The sequence below is a fragment of the Diabrotica undecimpunctata genome, chromosome 3 (assembly GCF_040954645.1).
Source record: "Diabrotica undecimpunctata isolate CICGRU chromosome 3, icDiaUnde3, whole genome shotgun sequence".
Taxonomy (NCBI): domain Eukaryota; kingdom Metazoa; phylum Arthropoda; class Insecta; order Coleoptera; family Chrysomelidae; genus Diabrotica; species Diabrotica undecimpunctata.
In genome coordinates, this window is record NC_092805.1 from 27065563 (window position 1) to 27086976 (window position 21414).

At 32.2% G+C, this 21414-nt stretch overlaps 1 protein-coding gene across 2 annotated transcripts; it reads left to right on the plus strand.

The window, feature by feature from the left end:
* The first annotated feature begins 5654 nt into the window (after nucleotides 1-5654).
* LOC140436604 (farnesyl pyrophosphate synthase-like) lies at nucleotides 5655-13525 on the plus strand. Of its 2 annotated transcripts, none has more exons than XM_072525554.1 (4): nucleotides 5655-5864; nucleotides 5944-6253; nucleotides 7909-8325; nucleotides 12172-13525. In XM_072525554.1, the coding sequence occupies exons 1-4, from the start codon at nucleotides 5743-5745 to the stop codon at nucleotides 12514-12516; spliced, it is 1194 nt and encodes a 397-aa protein (XP_072381655.1). In that variant the 5' UTR covers nucleotides 5655-5742; the 3' UTR covers nucleotides 12517-13525. The 2 variants fall into 2 exon arrangements, with proteins under 2 accessions (XP_072381655.1, XP_072381656.1); XM_072525555.1 differs by having other exon boundaries at nucleotides 5658-5864; nucleotides 5956-6253.
* Nucleotides 13526-21414: the final 7889 nt, after the last annotated feature.

Below are 21414 nucleotides of genomic sequence, written 5' to 3' on the forward strand. Positions count from 1 at the left end.
AAACATCCACATCTTTGGAAACCAAAAATAAAAGACAGAAGAGAGCAAGTGATACTTTCCCTTCGCCTTATCGGCCATACACGACTTACTCATGACTATTTTTTATTACAGCGTAAAAATAAACCAGTGTGTAAAGTGTGCAACAGTGTTCTAACGGTCAAACATTTTTTAATACAGTGTCCCAAATATAACAGTGAACGACTCATATTATAGCATACCCAACTCCCTAAGAGATGCCCTAGAAGAAAATACAGATACCCAAAAAATATTTTCTTACCTTAAAGACTGTCAACTACTTTAAAAGATCTAAACATACATTGTAATATACATACATAATTTGTAAACGTATGTATATACACTAATTGTATCAACTGTCACATTAATCTAAATACGATAATGACCCTGCGTGGTTGATACGTTATTAAAATAAAAAAAGTAGGTATTGCAAATATATATATTCATGCATACATAAACTACTAAAATAAAAATTGCAATAAATGAGATAAATTATATAGAATAGACACAGACATAGTGAAAATTCAATTCAACCAAGCCCAACAATTCGAGCCTATAATAAAAGAATTAGGAGAGAAAGAAACACAGTTTTATACTTAGAGATTAAAGGAAGATCAACTATTGCGTGTAGTCATAAAAGGTCTTCACCATTCAACAGATACTTAAGAGATCAAACAAAGCTTAACTAACAACGGAGTACAAATTAAAGCTCCATATAAAAAAAAATTCCACAATGCTCACGATGCCAAGATTATGGCCATAAAAAAAGTTGTTTCAGAAAAATTGCGCAATGATTTAAATGCGCTGGATTACACTTAGCAAAAAATTGTAAAAGAAAAGTTAGACATAAAAAGGAAAAATGCATAAACTGCAAAGGAAATGATCTAGCTAACTATTAAGGATGCAAAATTCATAACCAGTTGCAACAATGACTGTATTCCACACTTGATACAAAAAATCACAGAATAGCTGCGGACAAGAATAGATTCGAGAATAAGATAAGGAATGAACGCCTAATCATGCTATCAGAATAAAATAAATAATTACCCTATCACAATACCTACAAATCCAAATCTACACCCAAACATACAAGCACTGCCCATTTAATTAATTAATCAAAATAACCTAAGTAAATTAGAACATAATATGAAAGGAAAGCTTACTAAGTAGACAGAAACCATGCATAATCTACTAAAAACGGTCATCAATAAACTTGCTTAATGGTAGCACAATATAAATTCAAAATAGAAGACTGGAACGCCCATGGCAACAACATAAAAACCGTTTATATAAAATGAAAGCTTCGACATACTGCTCGCATTTGAGACTCATCATCATCATCATTATCTTTTGCTCGACAATCCTCTATGGATTCTAGCCTGCTCTAAGATTCGTCGCCATTCTATTCTGGTTCTGGTAAACGTGTTGTCTTAAAAATATCTGAGACTAACGGTACGGAATAATACTAGTTTCTTATACCAAAATACAAAGTATATCTAACTAAAAGACGGAAGATGGACGAAGAGATTATTGGAGTGGAGACCAAGAGCCGACAAGCGAAGTCGAGGCAGACCACCCACCCGATAGACCGACGACCTAAGGAGAATAAAAACAAACTGGATTGCAGCAGCTAGAGATAGAGAGAACTGGAGACGTTTGGAGGAGGCCTATATCCAACAATGGATGTGAAAATGGGGCTGGATGATGATGATGATGATCTAACTAAACATCCGAGTAAAAGAGCACAAGGACGAATAGCGGTAATTATACGTGACACTAAAAGAAAGAAAACTGGATGAAAACGTTATCTGTGAAAAAATGAAAATCGGAATAGATAAGTACAAATGTTCAATTATAATTACTCATGCAGAACTAAAAATACATCATTTAATGCAGCAAGAATTATGGCCGAATTATGGTCTCAAAAGACAGTCTACGGAACACACCACCAGTAGTACGCTATCAATTAAAACAAGTATTGATGCCACGAATTTTATCCTAAAAGATCATAACGAATGCTTTGCTCTTTGTTTAACTTAGCACTGTAAAACAGAAGAACAACTGAGGGACTACAATGTGAGGAATTTTAAACTGAGATTATGAACTGGTAGATATTATAAAAAACGGAAAACATCTTATCTTGGACATATGTTTAGACATGGGAGATATAACTTTCCTCAACTAATAATAAAAGGAAAAATAGAAGAAAAGCGTGATCCTGGCAGACGATAAATAACTAGACTGCCTAACAGAAAGGATTGGAAAGGAACAGACCCCCAAACCTTAATAAGAAAAGAAAACCCCACTGTTTCGAGAATCTGTACATTTACACGTGTAAGTAAGTCTGTTTAATCCTTGTAATTCCATGTCTGTATGAATTGCTAATTTCTACTTAAAATCAATTTTACGTCATTGACACCTAATATTTTAAAATTCTCTTTTTTACTTCCGAATATATAAACAACGATACATAATATCAACAATTTATGAGATGAGTATATAAAAAAGTTCTCAGCTCGTCTGGATCACGTTTCTCATGCGATTACGTGACCTCTCCAGTTTTTTATCCTACGAGTTTGGAAGCATCGACTTATCATATTTTTATTGTCAAGTTCGACAGCCAAACAACTGTGTGTTTTAGTGAAACGGGGCTGTTAGTGTGTTCATTATTTTTAACGGCCCGAGTTTTTATATTAGATTTCTTTAAATATTGAAAGGGAAAAGCTGTAGTAGGAAATTTATTTATAAGTTGTCTTGTAGTGGAGAAGCTTTCCGGAAATAAAATTTTCAGAAAACTCTACGAGCGCAGAAAAATAAATAGAAGATGAATAGAAGTATACTTAATTTACTTCAAAAGAAAAAGTTACTTTTAAAAGGAAGTGTATTTAGAAAGCCAATCATTTTATGTCCAACAAAGTAAAGAATAATAATTAAACAGAATGGTTAGTTGATATAAAAGTTGAGCGCCAACTATTTTTAGAATGAAAATAATAAAACAGAAGAGAGAATTAACAATTTAATAAAATCAAAAGTCAAAAATTAAAATAAAATAACTATTAGAATAAAATAACAAAATAACATTTTTTTGTATCTCCTTTATTTGTCAATTTGTCAATAATTACCATAATTTTATTGAAAATAGGTGTTTTTGGTGGCAAGAATATGACTTGTACAGGTTGCTTCATCAAGCGCTCTGTTATGTAGTGTAGCTTTTGCTAACTACATAGGGTTACCTCTCACATTTACGAGTACAATATGTATGATACGTACAAGTTTACATGATATTCAATTACTTAAACTATCAACAAAGTCTTTTTGTATTGCTTCTTTCTTTATTGGGTAATATACCAGGGGATACTTTGCCCAGCTAATTCAGGGGAAATATTCTCTAGCTAGACAATCGAATATCCCCATATAAAACTCAATTGAAATTATTTTATATTGAAATGAACACTGTGTTCTTTACTTCTTTACTTCTTCTTTAGAGCGAAACAGTTGGTATAGGAAAGACAATAAGCACAGGATAAAACTTTTCTCGCTTGGAGGTAGCCACCAAGCTGAACACACACCATAAATGCTACCACGGATAATATTCAGAAAACATATAACTTAAGAAATAAGGGAAATTGTAAGGTTATGTTATAGTAAATATAAGAAAGAATAGATATTATAGGTTGATTTGATCACTAAACTAACACGATGACTAAATTAAGGAATGTAATCAGTCTCTAAGGATTAAGAGAGCAAATATCTATAAGAGTTTGTAGTTTTGTTTTAAACAATTCTTTGTAGATGTCAAAATTTAGAGAGAAGTTTATTGATCACTCTAGGATAATATGACTCAGGAATCCAATTTGACCACATTTGCAGTATGGGTTATCTAGAGTACCTATGCGAAATCAACTGGAGACTTTTGAGGCGGCTAGTAGGCATTAAAAAGAATTGGCGACAATACGCATCTCTGTCTCACTCCACATATAATTTCAATTTTTTTTTGACAGCTGTTCGTTAACACGTACTTTTGTCCGCTGTTTATAGTATAAATTTGATATGATCCTGAGGTAGTTGTAGTCAATCTTCTTTGATTTCAGGACATTCACTAATTATTGTTCACGTCGTACTTTATCGAATGCTTTATTATAGTCAAGAAAACATGCGTATATATCTTGATTGACGTCCAGGCATCTTTGTATCAGTGAAAAAAGATCTTCGTGCGTTCCTAGGCCTTTTCTGATATATTCGGTTATGGATGACTTTTAGTAGTAACTTTAGCACATGAGACATCAAGCTAATGGTGCAGTAAACGCTGCATTCTATTGCGTTTTTCTTTTTGTAGAGACAAATAAAAATTGACGTTAACTACTCTTTGGGTAATATGCCTGAAGTATAAATTTGGTTCAAGAGTGTCACTAAAACATCAATGTGCTTCTCATCTAGAATTTTTAGGATTTCTATAGGAATCTTGTCAGGTCCAGGGCTTTTCCCACTCTTCATTGTTTTTAATGCATATAATATTTCTTCTTTTGTAATATATGGACCTTTTTCTAGAGTATAAGTATTTTATTACTAGAGTATGAGTATTTAAAGTCAGCACAAAAAACACCAAATCCTGCTGGGCCCTTACTGTCAACTGATCCATCTGTAAAAATTATAGTGTGAAGTGGATTGTCAAATGATAATCTTTAAAATTGAACTAGTGCAAGCTTATCACCTTTATTAAATTGAACATTCATAATAGGGATAAAAACTAATTGATATTCTAATTCAAAATTGTGGCACGGAAATAAAGCACATATTAGAAAATAAATTTGGCGTATGCTGGAATTTATTCATAATGGAAACTAAGAGGGTAATGCTCTTTAATTTCAATAATTATGATTTGTTTGCATTAATATCTGTAATTGATCTAAGGCAGAAATTATTAGATTATTAATAACGATGAGATTTTTTAGAATAAATTTAGAAAGGTAAAAGAAATAATAAATTAGACTTACTCACAATCAATTAAATTTAACTGTCCAGACGACCGGTTTCGCTTTCTACAATATGCAAAGCATCTTCAGGTCTCGATACAAAGTTAAATAAATGATGCTGGTACTCTATTAATTGATGGTTGAAAGAACATGGTTCAAACTATCCTGTATTGTTTATGAAGATCTGCGCATTCAAATTTCGAAATCGTCAAATCCTATTAAAATATCCTTTTGTTGGTCGTTATACTCCTGCAACAGTACTTGTAAAGAAAACAAAGCTCCCTTGTCGTACCTTACTTCCTCTTTACATTTTTTTGTAATATAAATACTTATAAATACATAAATTGTTAAGAACTAGTTTTAGTAGAATTTTGAGATATTTACTCATGTCTTAATAAATCTAAAATGAAATTTGCACATCGTCTGGGGTTTGTGTTGATAAAGAAATAAAGCTAGATTCTAATAATTGTTCTGGTATTCCATATCTTTGGTACCCATCGTAAATTGTATTAAACAAAATAAAACAGTACATTACAACTAGGATCACCTAATAACAATAATATATTTATGTGCCTGTTATTATCACTATTGATAACATTTTTATAGCGATTACTTGGATTCACAATATCTTGCCACGGGCACTTTCTACTCATATATAACAGCTACCAACAATAAAATAGTTTTTAATTGATTTTGGATGTTAATATTGTTGTAATTAGTGAAGAAACATTCATATACAAAATTAAGTTTTAATATGTTGAAAAATATTTTAAACAGTGTTATCGATGTGCCTAAGTTAGAATATAATTTGGCAAGATTTAGTTTGTTTAGGACGTTAAACCGAGAAGATAATCAAGAAAAAAAGGGGAATGTTAGGTTTGTATGCAATAGTAAAATTATATAAAAATGTCGTAAACTAGATCTAAACAAACTATTTTAAAAATGATTTCAACAGCATAATTTTTAGACTGCACTACGAAAATCGCCAAAGAAATCTAGATCTTTCTTTCGAAGAGAATGCTATTATCTCTATCTATCCAGAGATCCACGAAGAAATCATAAACGACCAATTAATATACCACCAACAGTATCCAGATCTCAAATACAGATTTTCAAAATTACTCGACTATCACCTAAAACTAGATCCTAAATATTTGGCTAGAGCAGTATTTGTGGTCCACGCTTACAGACTTTTAGAAAAGCCATCATTACTCAATGAAATCAACGTAAGAAAAGCTTCCGTGCTGGGATGGTGTCATAAATTGGTAAGATATTTTTCAATAACAACACTATTTTTGTTACAATGTCTCTAACGTAGCGAAATATTATTATTATCCAGACTGAAGCCATACTGATCTCACTACATGCCAGAAAAAAATTATTCATCTCAGGTACCTATGGTATCAAAAGGATTGAGCTCTGGTGGGGTGTCGTGTTATGGATACCTAGGTGATACGGTATGCTAAAGTATCTTATTTTTGAGTACAGCTTTTTCCATGGTCTAATAAAGATATTCATTCAGATTGTTTTATGCTTTATAGGTGGTTTTTTAGATAACACTTATAGTAAAGAGGGTGTCTTTGGGTCTGTTTTACTTTATATTTTTGATTTCTATTTTAAAATTTCTATACCTGGCAACCCTTTCATTATATTTGATGATCAGCTGGCTAGTTAATTCATTAATTAGTATGAGATCTGGTCTATTATGTGCCACTGGTTGGTCTGTGAGCACAGTGCGTTTCTACTATAGCTTGTAGTTTACGTTTCCAAGCATACTCTCAAGATTGATAATGTGGGAGATGGTTGGTTTGAATAAGTCCCAGTATGTTATTGATGAAGCATCATTCCCACTGAGTCCTTGCATTCCTTATATTTAGTTGGATCAAATGCCTTGCAGCTCCATGGATTGGAAGGATTCTGGTTTATTTCGAAATTTGTCATTTTGGATATTTCATGATAAATTTCCAGTGATTTTTTATTTTTAAAATATCCGGAAGAGCGAATATGAAACCTTGTGTTTTAGGGAACATTTTTTCGGATGTCAACCAATAGTTCGACGCCGTAATGTCAATATAGTTTTGATTTTCATTTCGATGTTAGCCATGTAGAGCTATGAGTAGTAATTGCTCATTTTCAACCATTGCCTCTATGTTTTGGCCATTTTTCATATCGAATCGCTTGGGGTGAACCTTTTCCCTAAATATATTTAAAACACTTACACTTATCTAGTATGAAATGCACTATCACCGGAAAAGTTTTTTACAGATTTTAGAATCTAATCTGGGTGGTTTGAGTGGAAGCCCCTAATTTCAAATCATCCATATACGAGTACATACATCATCAATTATCACTAACTAGCCTATATTTGTCCACTGCTGTCCACCTATTCCTATCTTGTGCTTCTTGCATCCAGTTTGTGGTGATGCGCTTGATATCATCCATCCTTCTAGTCGGTGGTCGTCCTCTGTTTCGATATGCCTCTTGCCTTGGTCGCCATTCCAGAATCTTTCTGGTCCATCTATCATTCGTTAATCTGGCAACATGTCCGGCCCAAGCCCATTTAGCCATGGCTATTTTTTAAACTGCCTCTGTGACTCCTGTTCTTCTTCTTATTTCTAGGTTTGGTACTTTATCGCTGATGGTAATACCTAATATTGATCTTTCCATAGCGCGTTGTGTAACTCTTATTTTATCTATTGTTTTTTTTGTCAGAGATTATAAGAGATTGATTTAATAACCAAATTGCAGTCGATATTGACTGAAATAAACGTAGGAGGTTTTGCTTCGATTACATCTATTGAAATATTTACGCAAAATGTTTATTTTTTGCAGGTTTTACTTGATAATAATATAGAACTTTAATAAAAATTATCGATTCATGTTCTTACGAGCTGAAAATTTTTTATGTTTACACTTTTAGCATGATGCCTCCATTTTACTGGATGACGACATTGCAGATGCTTCGGACACTAGGTACAATAAACCAACATGGTACACCCTTCCAGATGTAGGTGTCAACAAAGCAATTCTTGATGCAGCGTTTCTAAAAGCCGGTGCTAATTTTCTTATATTAAACTACCTATCCTCTCATCCACAATGCATTAATATTCAAAAATCACTTTTGAAATCATATTCAATCACGAATGTGGCTCAAGTATTTGAAATCCAACAGTTCAAAATGGAGGAAATAGAAAAGTATCAAAATTTTGTAAAGTTTTACCAATTTAACCTACCTTTGATTTCTTCTGCCCTATATTTGGCGAACATTGATGACAAAAATATTCACGCGGCTGCTGATGAGATTTGCATAGAGATTGCAAAGTTTCAGAAAATTCAGGTAAGTTCTAAGTTATGACCATATCATGTAATTTTAGTATTTAAACTTGATGATAGCTTGACTCTACATAGGGTGTTAGTAAATAAGTACGACAGACTTCAAAAGGTGATTCTGCAGAAAAATTAATCACAGTTTGCTATATAAATATATGTTCGCAGATGCTTCTTTTCTGATATACGAGGTGTTAAAATTTTTCTTACAAATTGATGATTAATTTATTGCTCTGAAACCAGTTAAGTATGTAGGTAAAAATTGATGAGTTTAAGAGGTACTCATTGCGTATTTTTGATATACAAGTAAAAAATTTATATTCACAAAAAAGGTATGTCACTGAGATATTTCAAATGAAAAATTATTTTTAAATTTCTTATTTAATTTTACACAAAAAATCTTACTTGTCTATTTTTTATACGAGGTGCCGTTTTTATGTAAAAAAATAAAACATACCAATACCTGGTTTTGAAACCAACTTTAGTATTCTCCGTTCATAAATTGTTGAGAGCACGAAATGTGCCTCAAACTCATAAAACGGTCGTAAACCATAGGCGTTCCTGAGGTGTTTATTCATTAAATAATAATATAATATTTTTTAATACTGTTTTAGCATATTTAGCAAAAAAAACAATTAAAACTTTCACGGCTAATGTTATGTAATTATATTATATTAATAAAAATTAGAATTTAACCATTAACAATTTTGTAAATAAGAGTACCTTATCTCTTTGGATATTTCAATACTAATCTTCACGTTTAATCACTTTACTAGAAAACCTGGAGTTCATATCCGAAGGTACTATTCGTTGCAAGATAATTAGGATGGAATTCCCCAGATTTTTAATAATATAATGGGTATGCTTTGGCCACGTGCCTCGTTTGTTCAGTTTATATTCGAAACTTAACTGAAAAGGGTGAAGTTATTACGAACGAAAACAATTTTTTTGTTTAGTACGTTTTTGATCGCATGTAATTTACGGCTCGTCGGTGTGTCCGCGTCTACGGCAGTAATTAGCGTCCCGAATATTTCTTTTGCGAATTATATGCAGTGCGTGAGTGATTTTTTATTCCATAGACCTACGAAAATATACGTACCTTTCGCTCGTGCTCGTTTTGTTGGATTATTTGTGATGGCTTCATCATCAAGTTTTACACCGGTACTGTTGCGTACAGTCAGTAAGTCTGTCTATTCACCAAGAGAGAAGACTATTGTCCTGAATGTTCACGATGCTCTGGTTTCTCAGAATCCCACAAACACTGTTCGCAACATAGTCGAAAGTTGTGCCAACATGACTGGCGTAGGAGAGTCAACTATATATATAGGTTCCTATCAGAAAGAAAAAAACACGGTATAGCTAATCCAAACACAAACGAACACTTAAAGAGAGGGAAAAAGCCTATTGAAATTGATGAATTTGCCAAAAATGGTATTTGAAGGAAAATTCATGGCTTTTTTTTCAAAATAGAAATACCAAACCTAAACAAAATTTTACAAGAAGTTAGAGACGACCCGGATTTGCCTCATATCGGACGAACTAAATTGTAGCAAGATTTAAAAGAATTAAATTTCCGGTGGGAGAAATCAGACCGAAAATCACTTTTGATTGACCGGGAGGAGATAATATGTTGGAGAAGAAATTATCTAAGATCCATACGAAAATTCCGGGCTGAAGGAAGGCCCATCTTCTACCAGGATAAAACGTGGGTAAACTCAGGTCATACTCTAAAAAAAATTTGGTCAGATAAAAATATATTAAGCTCCAGGCAAGCCTTTATGGAAGGTTGGTCTACTGGTATCTTCGCACCTTCTGGTAAAGGCAGTAGGTTAATAATTTCTCACATTGGCAGTGAAAAAGGATTTGTTAAGCATGGTTTGTTGGAATTTAAGTCCAAAAGCACAAAAGACTATCACTAGGAGATGACAGCTGATGTTTTCGAAGAGTATTTTGAGCATATGATTGAACACATACCACCAAATTCAATTATAGTATTAGATAATGCACCTTATCATTTACGACTAGTAGAAAGACTTCCAACGACTGCGTGGAAGAAACAGGATATTCTTGACTGGCTGAGGAATAAGTATCTGCCTTACGAAGATGGAATGGTAAAAGCAGAACATGTAAAAATTGCCCGGCAACACAAATCTAAGTTCAAGGAATACGTAGTTGACAAAATGGCGGAAAGGCGAAACATTACAGTCCTTAGACTTTCACCCTACCACTGCGAAATAAATCCAATTGAACTCATTTGGGCGCGAATGAAAAGTTATGTGGCTAGAAAAAATACGTTATATAAAATACAAGCTGTACGTAAATTGTTATACGAGTCTTTACAACATATTACAGAACAAAACTGGAAAGATGCAGTAAGGCATGTAATAGAAGAAGAACAAAAAATGTGGGATCTTGATAACATAATTGATGCGACCGTAGAGACACAACCGCTAATTATTAACCCTCAAGATGACTCGGATTCCGAAGATGATCCTATTTATTTTGAATTTGAATAGTTTTCTAATCGTAATTATATAAGTTAAGTAATATTAGTTGTAATAATAAGGTATTAAAGGGGAAAGGCGCAAAATGTCACCTGTCAAAATGTTCAATGTGTTTTAAATGTATCCATTTTTTTTTCAAATCCTGAGAAAACTCAACAGCATTTTTAAAAAAATTAAAGGCAGAATGAAATATTTTTTAGAATATATAAAAAGTTTCTTTTGCATGCAATATTTTCAATTAAAAATTATACTATATTTTCTCTTTTATTTTCACCCCTGTTACATAACATATTAAAATAAACATTGTAGAAGTTTTCAGGGACTTTCTGCCCTGAGTAATAATGTAATCTTTCATTCTGCGTTTAAATTTTTCAAAAATATTTATTAGTTTTCTCCGGATTCGAAAATAATGGATACATTTAAAACACATTGGAAATTTTGCCAGGCAACATTTGGCGCCTTTTTCCTTAATTAAATAAATGTATCTTTTACAAATGACAAAAAACTTTTTATTTTTGAATAAAATAAATAAGTTTTATTAAAAAATACAATTTACATAAGTACAATTTAAAAAATATATTTATTTAGTTCAAATAAATGTTTCAATCATATACTCTACGACACTGGTCGTTCATCTCTAACCATTCAAAATACCCCCGTAATAGGATTATAAGGAATAGTATTCCTTCAGATATAAGGTGGGTTAGTCGAAAACGTCTTAAACCGTCAGTTTTAGGTTGGTTTTTACTATTATATCGTATTACCTATCCTCTCTGTATTTTAGTTTTCTAATTGGGGTTAAACTTGTAGTAAGTTGGTTTTGCAACCAATGTTGTGGATCTATCTTGTTTTGAAACAAACTGTAGCTGATTTATCAGGTAAAGCATCAAGAAAAGAAGTTTTTTGAATAAGTTTGAGCGATTTATAATATTAAATTATTAATTTATAAAAAAATAAAATAAAAACATTAAAAGGGCAATTTTTATATTTTTCATTTTGCTTATTGAAATGTAATAAAATTGACTGGTTTTGTTACTAGGCCGTCTTCTTTGGCGAAGTGCTAGCAAAAGTCGTCATCGTTTTGTCGACTCTACAAACCGTGATAGTTATTTGTGTTTGATGTGTCCACTGTAACAAACAAGTTTTCTCTTAGCTCTAAGATAGAGAATAAACAAATCTTAGAACTCTGAGATCTTACACATAATAATATATCATGTAAAGAAAAACTACCGCAAGTGATCACAAATATCTAGCAGTGTATAGTGCATAAGAGTATAATTTATTTTAGGCAGTTTTGAGTTAAAATGATTTTTTTTTTATTTTATTTTTTTTTTAATTTTACACGTTTTTAGGACGATGTGACTTGTGTATTCAGACCAATCTCCGACACACAAAAGTCTTGCACTGACGTGTCCGAGGGCAGACCATCCTGGCTTGCCATGGAGGCTTACAAAAGAGGAGATGAAGGACAAAGAAAGGTATTAGAGAAACATTATGGTGTTAACAATAAGGAATCAGTTGCAAATGTTTATAAAGTCTTTAGACAATTAAAACTAAAGGAAGCTTATGATGAGTTTAAGGAAGATTTCTATGAAGGCATGCATTTTAAGATACACAATAAATTACCAAAGAGTTTACCTATAAAATTATTTATGGATTTGCTAGACTCTGCTATGAGTGATAGATTTATGGTATAATGTTAAAAGGGATAGAGAAAATAGATTAAAATTACTTTAAGCTTTTAGGATTATTCTAAATACAAAGCTCAACAATTGATAAGGATCAAAGTAATATTTTACGCCAGAAATTATCGAAGTTTGTAAAAATTTAATACAGGTAATTAAATGTCTGGGCCGCTATGCCATGACAACTAGATGTATACGATAATCCTGAGAATACGCTTCAACAGTTTCAACAGCTTCAAAAGTGAAGCTGTGAAGCACATATGGACAACTTTGGATCAAAATTTTTTTGTTTGCCTTAATTCAGAGTATGTCTAATAGAGTAAGAAGTTTAACTTGTTTACGAGGAAGTACAATAAAATATTAAATTTTTTTATTTAAGTTTTGTAGGCCAATTGTCTCGTTATTTTAGATTTTGGAGAACACAATTTTATGTTACTTTATTTCGATAAATTGTTCTTCTTGTTTTGTTAATTTCAATAAATTGTTTCTAAAATACTACTAGGCCAACAAAGTGTTAAAATATTTAAATTAATAATTATGATCCTTATCAATTGTTGAGCATTGTATTTAAAATCAAGTCATTAACACTTTTGCCATGATTTTTTATTATTAAGCTACCTACTTTATTTTATACTATTTACTAACATTTTACTTAGTTATTACAAAAATTAATTAAGCTGCTATTATCCTATCATAATAGCAGCAGATAAGCAGCATAAAAGCAGATATTGTCGTATCATAAATAAAATATTTTTAAAAAATAGTAAGTAAAAATGTAGAGTTTTACATTTATATGACAAAATCGTAATTTTTTTTTGTAGTTCACATTGTATTCGAATAGTCGTCATTGATTTCTGTTAAACCTAACTACAAAACTGGATAATATTGTTTACCTTATTATTTAAAATGAAAACTTATTTATTTATTCCTTCTTTATACATCTTTATATACAGTTAAGGATTGCAATCCAGCAGCATTTTCAGTCCAGCTGGATTTTTGCAAGATTGACCTGAATCAAAATTTGAATTTTAATTTTAATTCTTGCAAAGTTTTGTTCGTAATATTTTTGAGGGGCGTTAATAAGAATTGGGTTTATTTTCAAGTTACCCATTTCTATCCATAGTTGGGAGATCGGTACACTGTCATATGCTTTTTCCAAATCTATTAAAGCTATATGAGTTTCTCTATTTCTTTGCACTCGTTTTTCCATTGCAATTTTTAATGTGAAGATATTATCCATAGCGGAGCGTCCGGCCCTAAATCCCGCTTGACCCCGCAAACTAATGAAATAAAAACTCAAAATAGAAATTATCTTAGGTGTATACTATAATCAAATAAGCACGTATAATCATTCGCAATTCGCAATAAATCTTACCTCTCTTTAACTTAAAATGGCTAGAGCAAATGCCACAATTATCATGAGATTAAAAAAAAAAACTCGTACTCAGTAAGCCGTGGAAGTGAAACATAGGGCTTTGCTTGTGTCGGCTGAGAATTGTCATGAATAAAATTTTATCCAAATTAACTTATCTATTGTAAGAGTAGTTTGTAGTGTTTACCTTATTATTTAAAATGAAAAGTTATTTATTTATTCCTTCTTTATACATCTTTATATACAGTTAAGGGTTGCAATCCAGCAGCATTTTCAGTCCAGCTGGATTTTTGCAAGATTGACCTGAATGAAAATAAAAACACGATTTTAATGTTTTATTTTTGTTGATTTATTACTTAAGCTTTTTAATACAAACTAATAAAATAAAAACTCAAAATAGAAATTATCTTGAGTGTATACTATAATCAAATAAGGACGTATAATCATTCGCAATTCGCAATCAATCTTACCTCTCTTTAACTTAAAATGGCTAGAGCAAATGCCACAATTATCATGAGATTAAAAAAAAAAACTCGTACTCAGTAAGCCGTGGAAGTGAAACATAGGGCTTTGCTTGTGTCGGCTGAGAATTGTCATGAATAAAATTTTATCCAAATTAACTTATCTATTGTAAGAGTAGTTCATATGAAGCAAATTTTATTGATGGTAATTTTGAGCTGACACAAGTTAAGTACATAATATGTTTTTCTTCCGTGGCTTACTGAGGACGAGTTTTTTTTTTTGGATATCATGATAAAAATCAGTCTGTATTCTAAATTTATAAACAACTAAAACATGAATTATTTAGTTTTTTGGAAGTAAGACCTTAAAAAAACATATTATTTTATCTATCGTGTTATAGCCTAACCTACTTTGCACAGATCTGCACATATAGATATAGACAAATAATCGCCTTTCACTCCTTCGGTCTCATAAACGGTCATTTCCTTTTTCAAAATCTTTTTGAAAACCAGTTTTTTTTTTGGTTATAAAAGTTTTCTCTCTCTCTCGTTTCAGTTCAATCTCAAGTTCTTGTTCTAAAGTAAAATTCACGAGCTTCGGATTGGCTGGCATATCTTCTACTTCACTGTTTTCACAATCTTCATCTCTTGTCGCATTGCATTCTTGTTCGGCATGGGGAAATAACCAGGATTGTTTAGTCCTTTGTCATACTTTTTTGGATTTTGTAAGTACACTAATGTACCTGTAATTTCAGAGAGACGCCTTTCAGCGATTCTGTTGTGTATTGCTTCCAATAGCTCGGTTCTAAGGCTAGAGTCCTGGTTATTTAGTTTTTCTAAGACAAATTTCAAGGTTGTGTTGGCGTTTATCCAAGTAGACTCTCTTCTGCAAAGAGCTTCTACAGCTAGTTTCACCGGTTGAAAAGTGGCGATCAACTTATTTATTATTGACCACTCGCCAACAGAGAATTTTATCGCAGAATCAATGTCTATTAACTCTTTATCGCTGCAAACTTTTAGGCTGTAGAAATGTTCCAGCATACTGAGCAAACTGTTCCACCTGGTGCGGCAGTCAAGAATCAAACTTAATTCCTTGCCTTCCTCTTCCTTGACATATTTTTGCAAGAGCATGTTGTCTTTGGTAGGTGATTTTCTGAACGTTTTAACAACTTTTCGTATTTTCATGGGTAGATGGCTGTAACGGAGAATCAATTCAACAAGACTCGCCGATGTTGGTTCGATTGTTACTGCCAATCCTTCATTCAACTCTGTCTCCATATCTTCATTTTTGTCTTCATATTCATCAGTGTCGTCTATTGCTGCTTTTTCTACTTCTCTTTGAGGTTTCTTTTTATACAGCACGTCTACTACAGCCAAATGAATTCCATGTGCATAGGACAGTTGTTGATAGCAAGGCATGAGCTTGCCACCTTTCACCATAACGGATGCCGTAATGGTGAAAGTTCTACCGTTCTACCACTAATTCAATGCAGTGTTCAGTAGTGCACGAGCCGTGAATTCTGATCAAACCTAGATTAAAATGTTCTGCATTGTGTAAATTGAGACTTATGTATCTGTGATTTTTTTGGGAGGTCCACTCATTGAAGATCAACGAAAATCTTTGTCCTTTTTGTTTTAAATTAGTTAATTCTTCTATAAGATTTTGTTGGACTTTCTCTGCATACCTGTAAATTATCGCTCTTATAGTGTTCCGAGAAGTTGGTAATTGGAATCCAGTTTTTGCGAATAACCGTCTCTCAAGTCGGGTGAGTTACAAAATGAACTCAAGCTAAAACCATCTTTGCAAACCATCCTAGTAACCATATCTTCCATAGAATTTTCTTTTTTAAAGTAGGAATCAATAGTCTTCTTCGACTTTTTGCTCGGAACTACTTCCTGATTATCTTTATTTTTTGAGGAGGTTGCTTGGGGGGGCATTGGAAGCTGGTATAATGGTGCTAGTGCTGGAACTTAAAGAAGAGACGTTGTGTATCTCTTTCAGAAGGTGTAGGTATAACTCGTCCAGATAAAGAAAGAAACTGTAAATGGCAACGGCTATCTGAACGTGAGCGTGAATAAGAAAACAAGATCGCCTGATATATGTGTGAGCCTTAGTCTTAGTGTCAGCGAAAAAAAAACTAAAAATTATGTGGTTACATAGGCCGTAAAGGTATAAAAAAAGAAAACAACTATATCTCAAAAAGTAAACCACTACTCATTCTTTACACACTAACCATTCCTCATTCTTATCTATTTGGTTTTTACAGAAATAATTTTCCTATTTATTTATTAAATTGAGTTTATTGGTCAATGAAATTAAATTTTTGTTATGGTCTTTAAATATTTTAAAAAAACTAAAAAAAAAGCAGTAATATATTTATAAACGTGTTTAATATCTATTAATCTTCGTACTTGATTCTCAAAAACAAGGCCATATTTGTAGCAAAAAATCTCCCGCCTAATTTTCTAATTAAGCTGAGATCCCTCTCCTCCCAGCTAATTTTTCTGGCAGTGACAGAGCTGTCCTTGAAGAAAACTGATGTCTGTGTAGGATAATTATTGCGCCATACTCAAAAAGGTCCGTGATGGGGCGACGGCGACTCCTTGTTATTTACTTTTGTACTTTTGCCAGGCTTTTTAAGTATTTTCCCTGCTTTACACTTTGTTTCCAGCTTTTTTGGAGCTAGTGACTTCTTTTCATCGGGTTTTAAAGAAAGGATACAAAAAAGGATAAGGGCAGTGGCGCAACTGTGTTTGTTTTGATAAGAGTTTTTATTAAAAAGTTAATTTTTGCACATATTTAATTAGGACATAATTCAAATTTGAAATTATATTGTAACGTTTATTTAAAATACACGGAATATCGTAAGAACAATTTTAACTTGCAACTTTTATTAATTTGTACCATTTTTACGTAAAATATAAAATGCGAAGTAATTAAATAACGAGAACTAGCTTTATAGAACACCAGTGAAATATTCTAAAAAACGGTCAAATTTTCTCTGAATTAACATTGGTATAGCAGGTAATGAATTACGTAGAAATATCAGGTTATGTATAAATCTTCTACATTATAGGTCCGAACGTTACACTGCCCTCTATCTGTCATAACTATATCAATAAAGAATTCCTGGAATCTTGTTTGGTAATAAAATCAGCATTTGTTTTCAGCTCTGCTTAAGCCTTGGAGAAGAAATCATTCTTTATTTCCATGGTTGGCGATCCAAATAGCAATTGTAGCTTTGGAAACTGCTGTATGCAAGATTTCTCTGGATGAGCGGTCAAACCATCTCCTTAGGTCTTGCAGCCACGAGTTCTAGCGACTTCCAACTGATCTTTTGCCCTTCCAATATGATTTGGAGTAACCCATATCTTTTACCGCTTTAACACATGACCCACATGAAGTATTGTATTTTTCTCTCTTTGATTATGCTGAGTAATTCTTTTTGATTACTTATGCGCCGAAGTACCTCACCATTGGTAACTTTTTGTATCCATAAAATTCTCAGCGTCCGTCTGTATATAAACATTTTAAAGGCATCTATTCTTTTTCTGTTTCAGATTCCATTGTCCAACTTTCACAACCATACAACAAAACAGAGAAAACGTAACATCTGATAATTCGAAATCTGAGCTCTAGACTAAGGTCTGATCTTTTAAAAAATGTTTTTATTATCATGAGTGTTTTCCACGCTTGTTTGATTCTTGATAGGATTTCTTTCTTCGTGTTACGCTGGCTGTTAATATTGCTTCCAAATATTTTATGGAAGAAGTTACCTGTTCTATTGTTTGTATCTTGGCGTAAAAATGCACTAAAATACTACTAATGTTACTAATGTTACTAAAATGTTTTTTAATATCTTTGAAAATACTAGAATTTTAGTTCTGGAAACATTTAGATGTAAACCGAACATTTTGCTATGAAGAACTACCGCATTTATTATATTTTGTAGTTCTTGTGCGTTGCTTGCTATGAGGACGGTATCATCAGCGTACCTAATGCTGTCTATGCTGGCTTCGTTAATCTTGATTCCACCTTGAACATCGTCTAATGCTTTTCTGAATATAGATTTCAAATAAAGATTAAATAATAGCGGTAATAAGACGCAACCTTGTTGCACTCCTCATCGGATTCTTAAGGATTAAAAAAACACATGATAATTTGTTCTTTTTAAGTCTTTCGAAAAATCAGTTTAATGAAATTGGGAATAAAATTTTGTTTCAACAAAAGTAAATGAATTCATTTCACCAAAAAACGTAATGTCAGTAGTCCATAACTTACAATATTTAATAAAAAAATAGAATATGTTAGTTGTATAAAATTCTTTGGAATTAATTTTGACAAACATTTAAATTTTAGTCTATTTAAATTAATAGTAGTATTAGTAATTTAGTCTATCTAATTTAGTATCTAAATTAAAGTCCTATCTACTAAAACTATTGACAGTACATAAAAGCCTCATTAGATCTAATGTCGATTACGACTCAATAGTGTATGGGTCTACCAGTCAATCACTTTTAAAAGAGTGGTAAAAAATTCAAAATGCTACTGTAAGAATAAATTGGAGAGCTTTTTGTACGACACCTTCATATAGCTTACCACGTTTGGTAAGAGAAATACCTGTGGAATTAATAAGACAATATCTTAGCCCAGCATATGCTGCAAATGTTTTAGCAAATAGTGAAAATCCCGTCAGAAACAATGTCTTTTCTTCTCGTTTCCATAATACATATCTTTAAAAAACAAGATAGATACATGACCAGTAGTAATAGGGTCTTCCCTAAAATTTACTAAACCAACCTCTTAACTGCTTCTCCTTGGATGGTCAGAAAACCATTCCTAGACGTGAGTTTAACCAAGTCTAGTAATCAACTTAGTGCTTCCTCTATGGTTAAATAATTTTAGGGTAGGATGGATAAGTACCAGAATTACCAACATATTTATACTGATGCCACCAAATCAGAAAAAGGAGTGGTATGTGCCTTCATACTCAAGGACTAAATTGCTTCATACAAAATATCAAATTTTAGCACAATATATACAGAAGAACTATTTGCAATCTACAAAGCATTAGAATATGTATTAGAAATCAGAAAAAGGAGTGGTATGTGCCTTCATACTCAATGACTAAATTGCTTCATACAAAATCTCAAATTTTAGCACAATATATACAGAAGAACTATTTGCAATCTACAAAGCATTAGAATATGCTCTGGATGCTAACTTAGACAGATTCCCAATAATGACAAATTCCTTAAGTTCCTTGAATAGCTTGGGCACTATTTATCCAACTCATCTATTGTTGTGATTGATAGAGAACCATTTGTACCAACTTCAGCAAAATAATGCCATCGTAATCAAATTTATGTGCATTCTGTTAGATATAGGAATACATGGTAATAAAAGAGAAGATCCTGCCGCCAAATCTTCAGTTAACAACAAAGAGTTAACAGAAACTACATAAAAGAAAGATTTACATCACTGGAATAACTCGACATTGAAATAACGGTGACTTTAAGAATGCAATAGAGAGATATTGCAGAATCAATTTTGCATTTGCTGTACGCTTGTACGCGTGCTGTAAGCACGCGTAATTTTGACAGTAGAGCATGCGCAGATGTGATATTTGGCTTACGCTGCGTTATTGAAAATACGGCCTGCCTTATTAGGGGAGCTGTTACGCTGTGCGGAATTCGTTGCGCTATTTTCTTTCTCAGGTTATGTATGTTGTTTGTCTTTCATTTAAACCAAGTTTATTTGTGATAATTTTCTAAAATGAGTACATAAGACAGTAGCATAATGCAACAATATAATTAATAATTTGAGATATTAATCGAGGTGACAAATTGAATAAAAGCTGAAGATCTTTAAGCCTGCTGGGATATGCGAGCCTTCTCATCACTCCTAAAAACAAAAATATAAGGGCATAATTTTAAAAGTAATGTGGAATGCAAATGCATTTACCACTAACAGAGTTTCTAGTATTGGTATGAATAAAAATTGGTAGGCGTAAAGCCCTTGCAAATGTAGGAATATCTTGTCTGCTAAACCTAAAATTTATTTTTACATCTCCTTTCAACATGTTTTCTAAATTAAATTCTTGATTTTGTAGATGTAATACATGTTCACCCACAATGTTATTTAAAATGATAAACTCTACATCATCATCATGAGCATTTGATAAAATAAGTGCTTCTAAATCATGATCCATTTTCAATATTTTGCGAACAAATGAAAACAAAACATAAACAACGTAAATAACGCAACAAAGTATGCATAAGCTCTCTATTTTTGATGTGTCAGCCGTATGTCAAAACTATCGAAATAGCGCGGTGTAAATAGTGCAACGCAGCCACTGTTAATTTTGCAATAACTCTCTAATTGGTCTCAACAAAAACTCTGAGACATAAAACCAACAGTTACAAGATGGAAGAATAAGTGTAGCAACAGAAAAGACCCAACTATAATAAACAGACTGAGATTAGGATTAGACACTGAGATTAACACATGAATACCATATTACTGAAAGTGCTGATCCAATGTGCAGTAAGTGTTAAAACAGTTTAAGTGTACATCATTTCTTAATCGAATGCCTAGCATACTTAAATGAAAAGAGAAAGTGTATCTAACATACCGATAAAGCTACATTAGTGTCTAGAAGATAACTCTGTCTATTCGTCAGTTTTAAGTCTTCTTAAGTCATTACGAACATATAACCAAATATAAACATCAGTGCGTGTAAAAATAAATGTGTAAAATTCAGTGCTTTTAAAAATCAATGTACCTACTCAGTTTAACTCAGATCCATGTATGTAAAAATCTATGTATGTAAAAATCTATGTAGATAATCTATGTATGTAAAAATCAGTTTATATTAAGTATACAAAAATAATAAAAAAAATTGTAATGCCTAGTGACCTTAAATGTAAATAAAAACATAAAAAAATAAAAATGAGACTTACTGCAATTATTAACCAAAATATACAAAAATGTTTTGGACATGTAACTAAAAGAAGAGAAGGCATGAAACGAATGATAGTTGAAGACAACGAATCTGGCGTATAAAGAGGAAGATC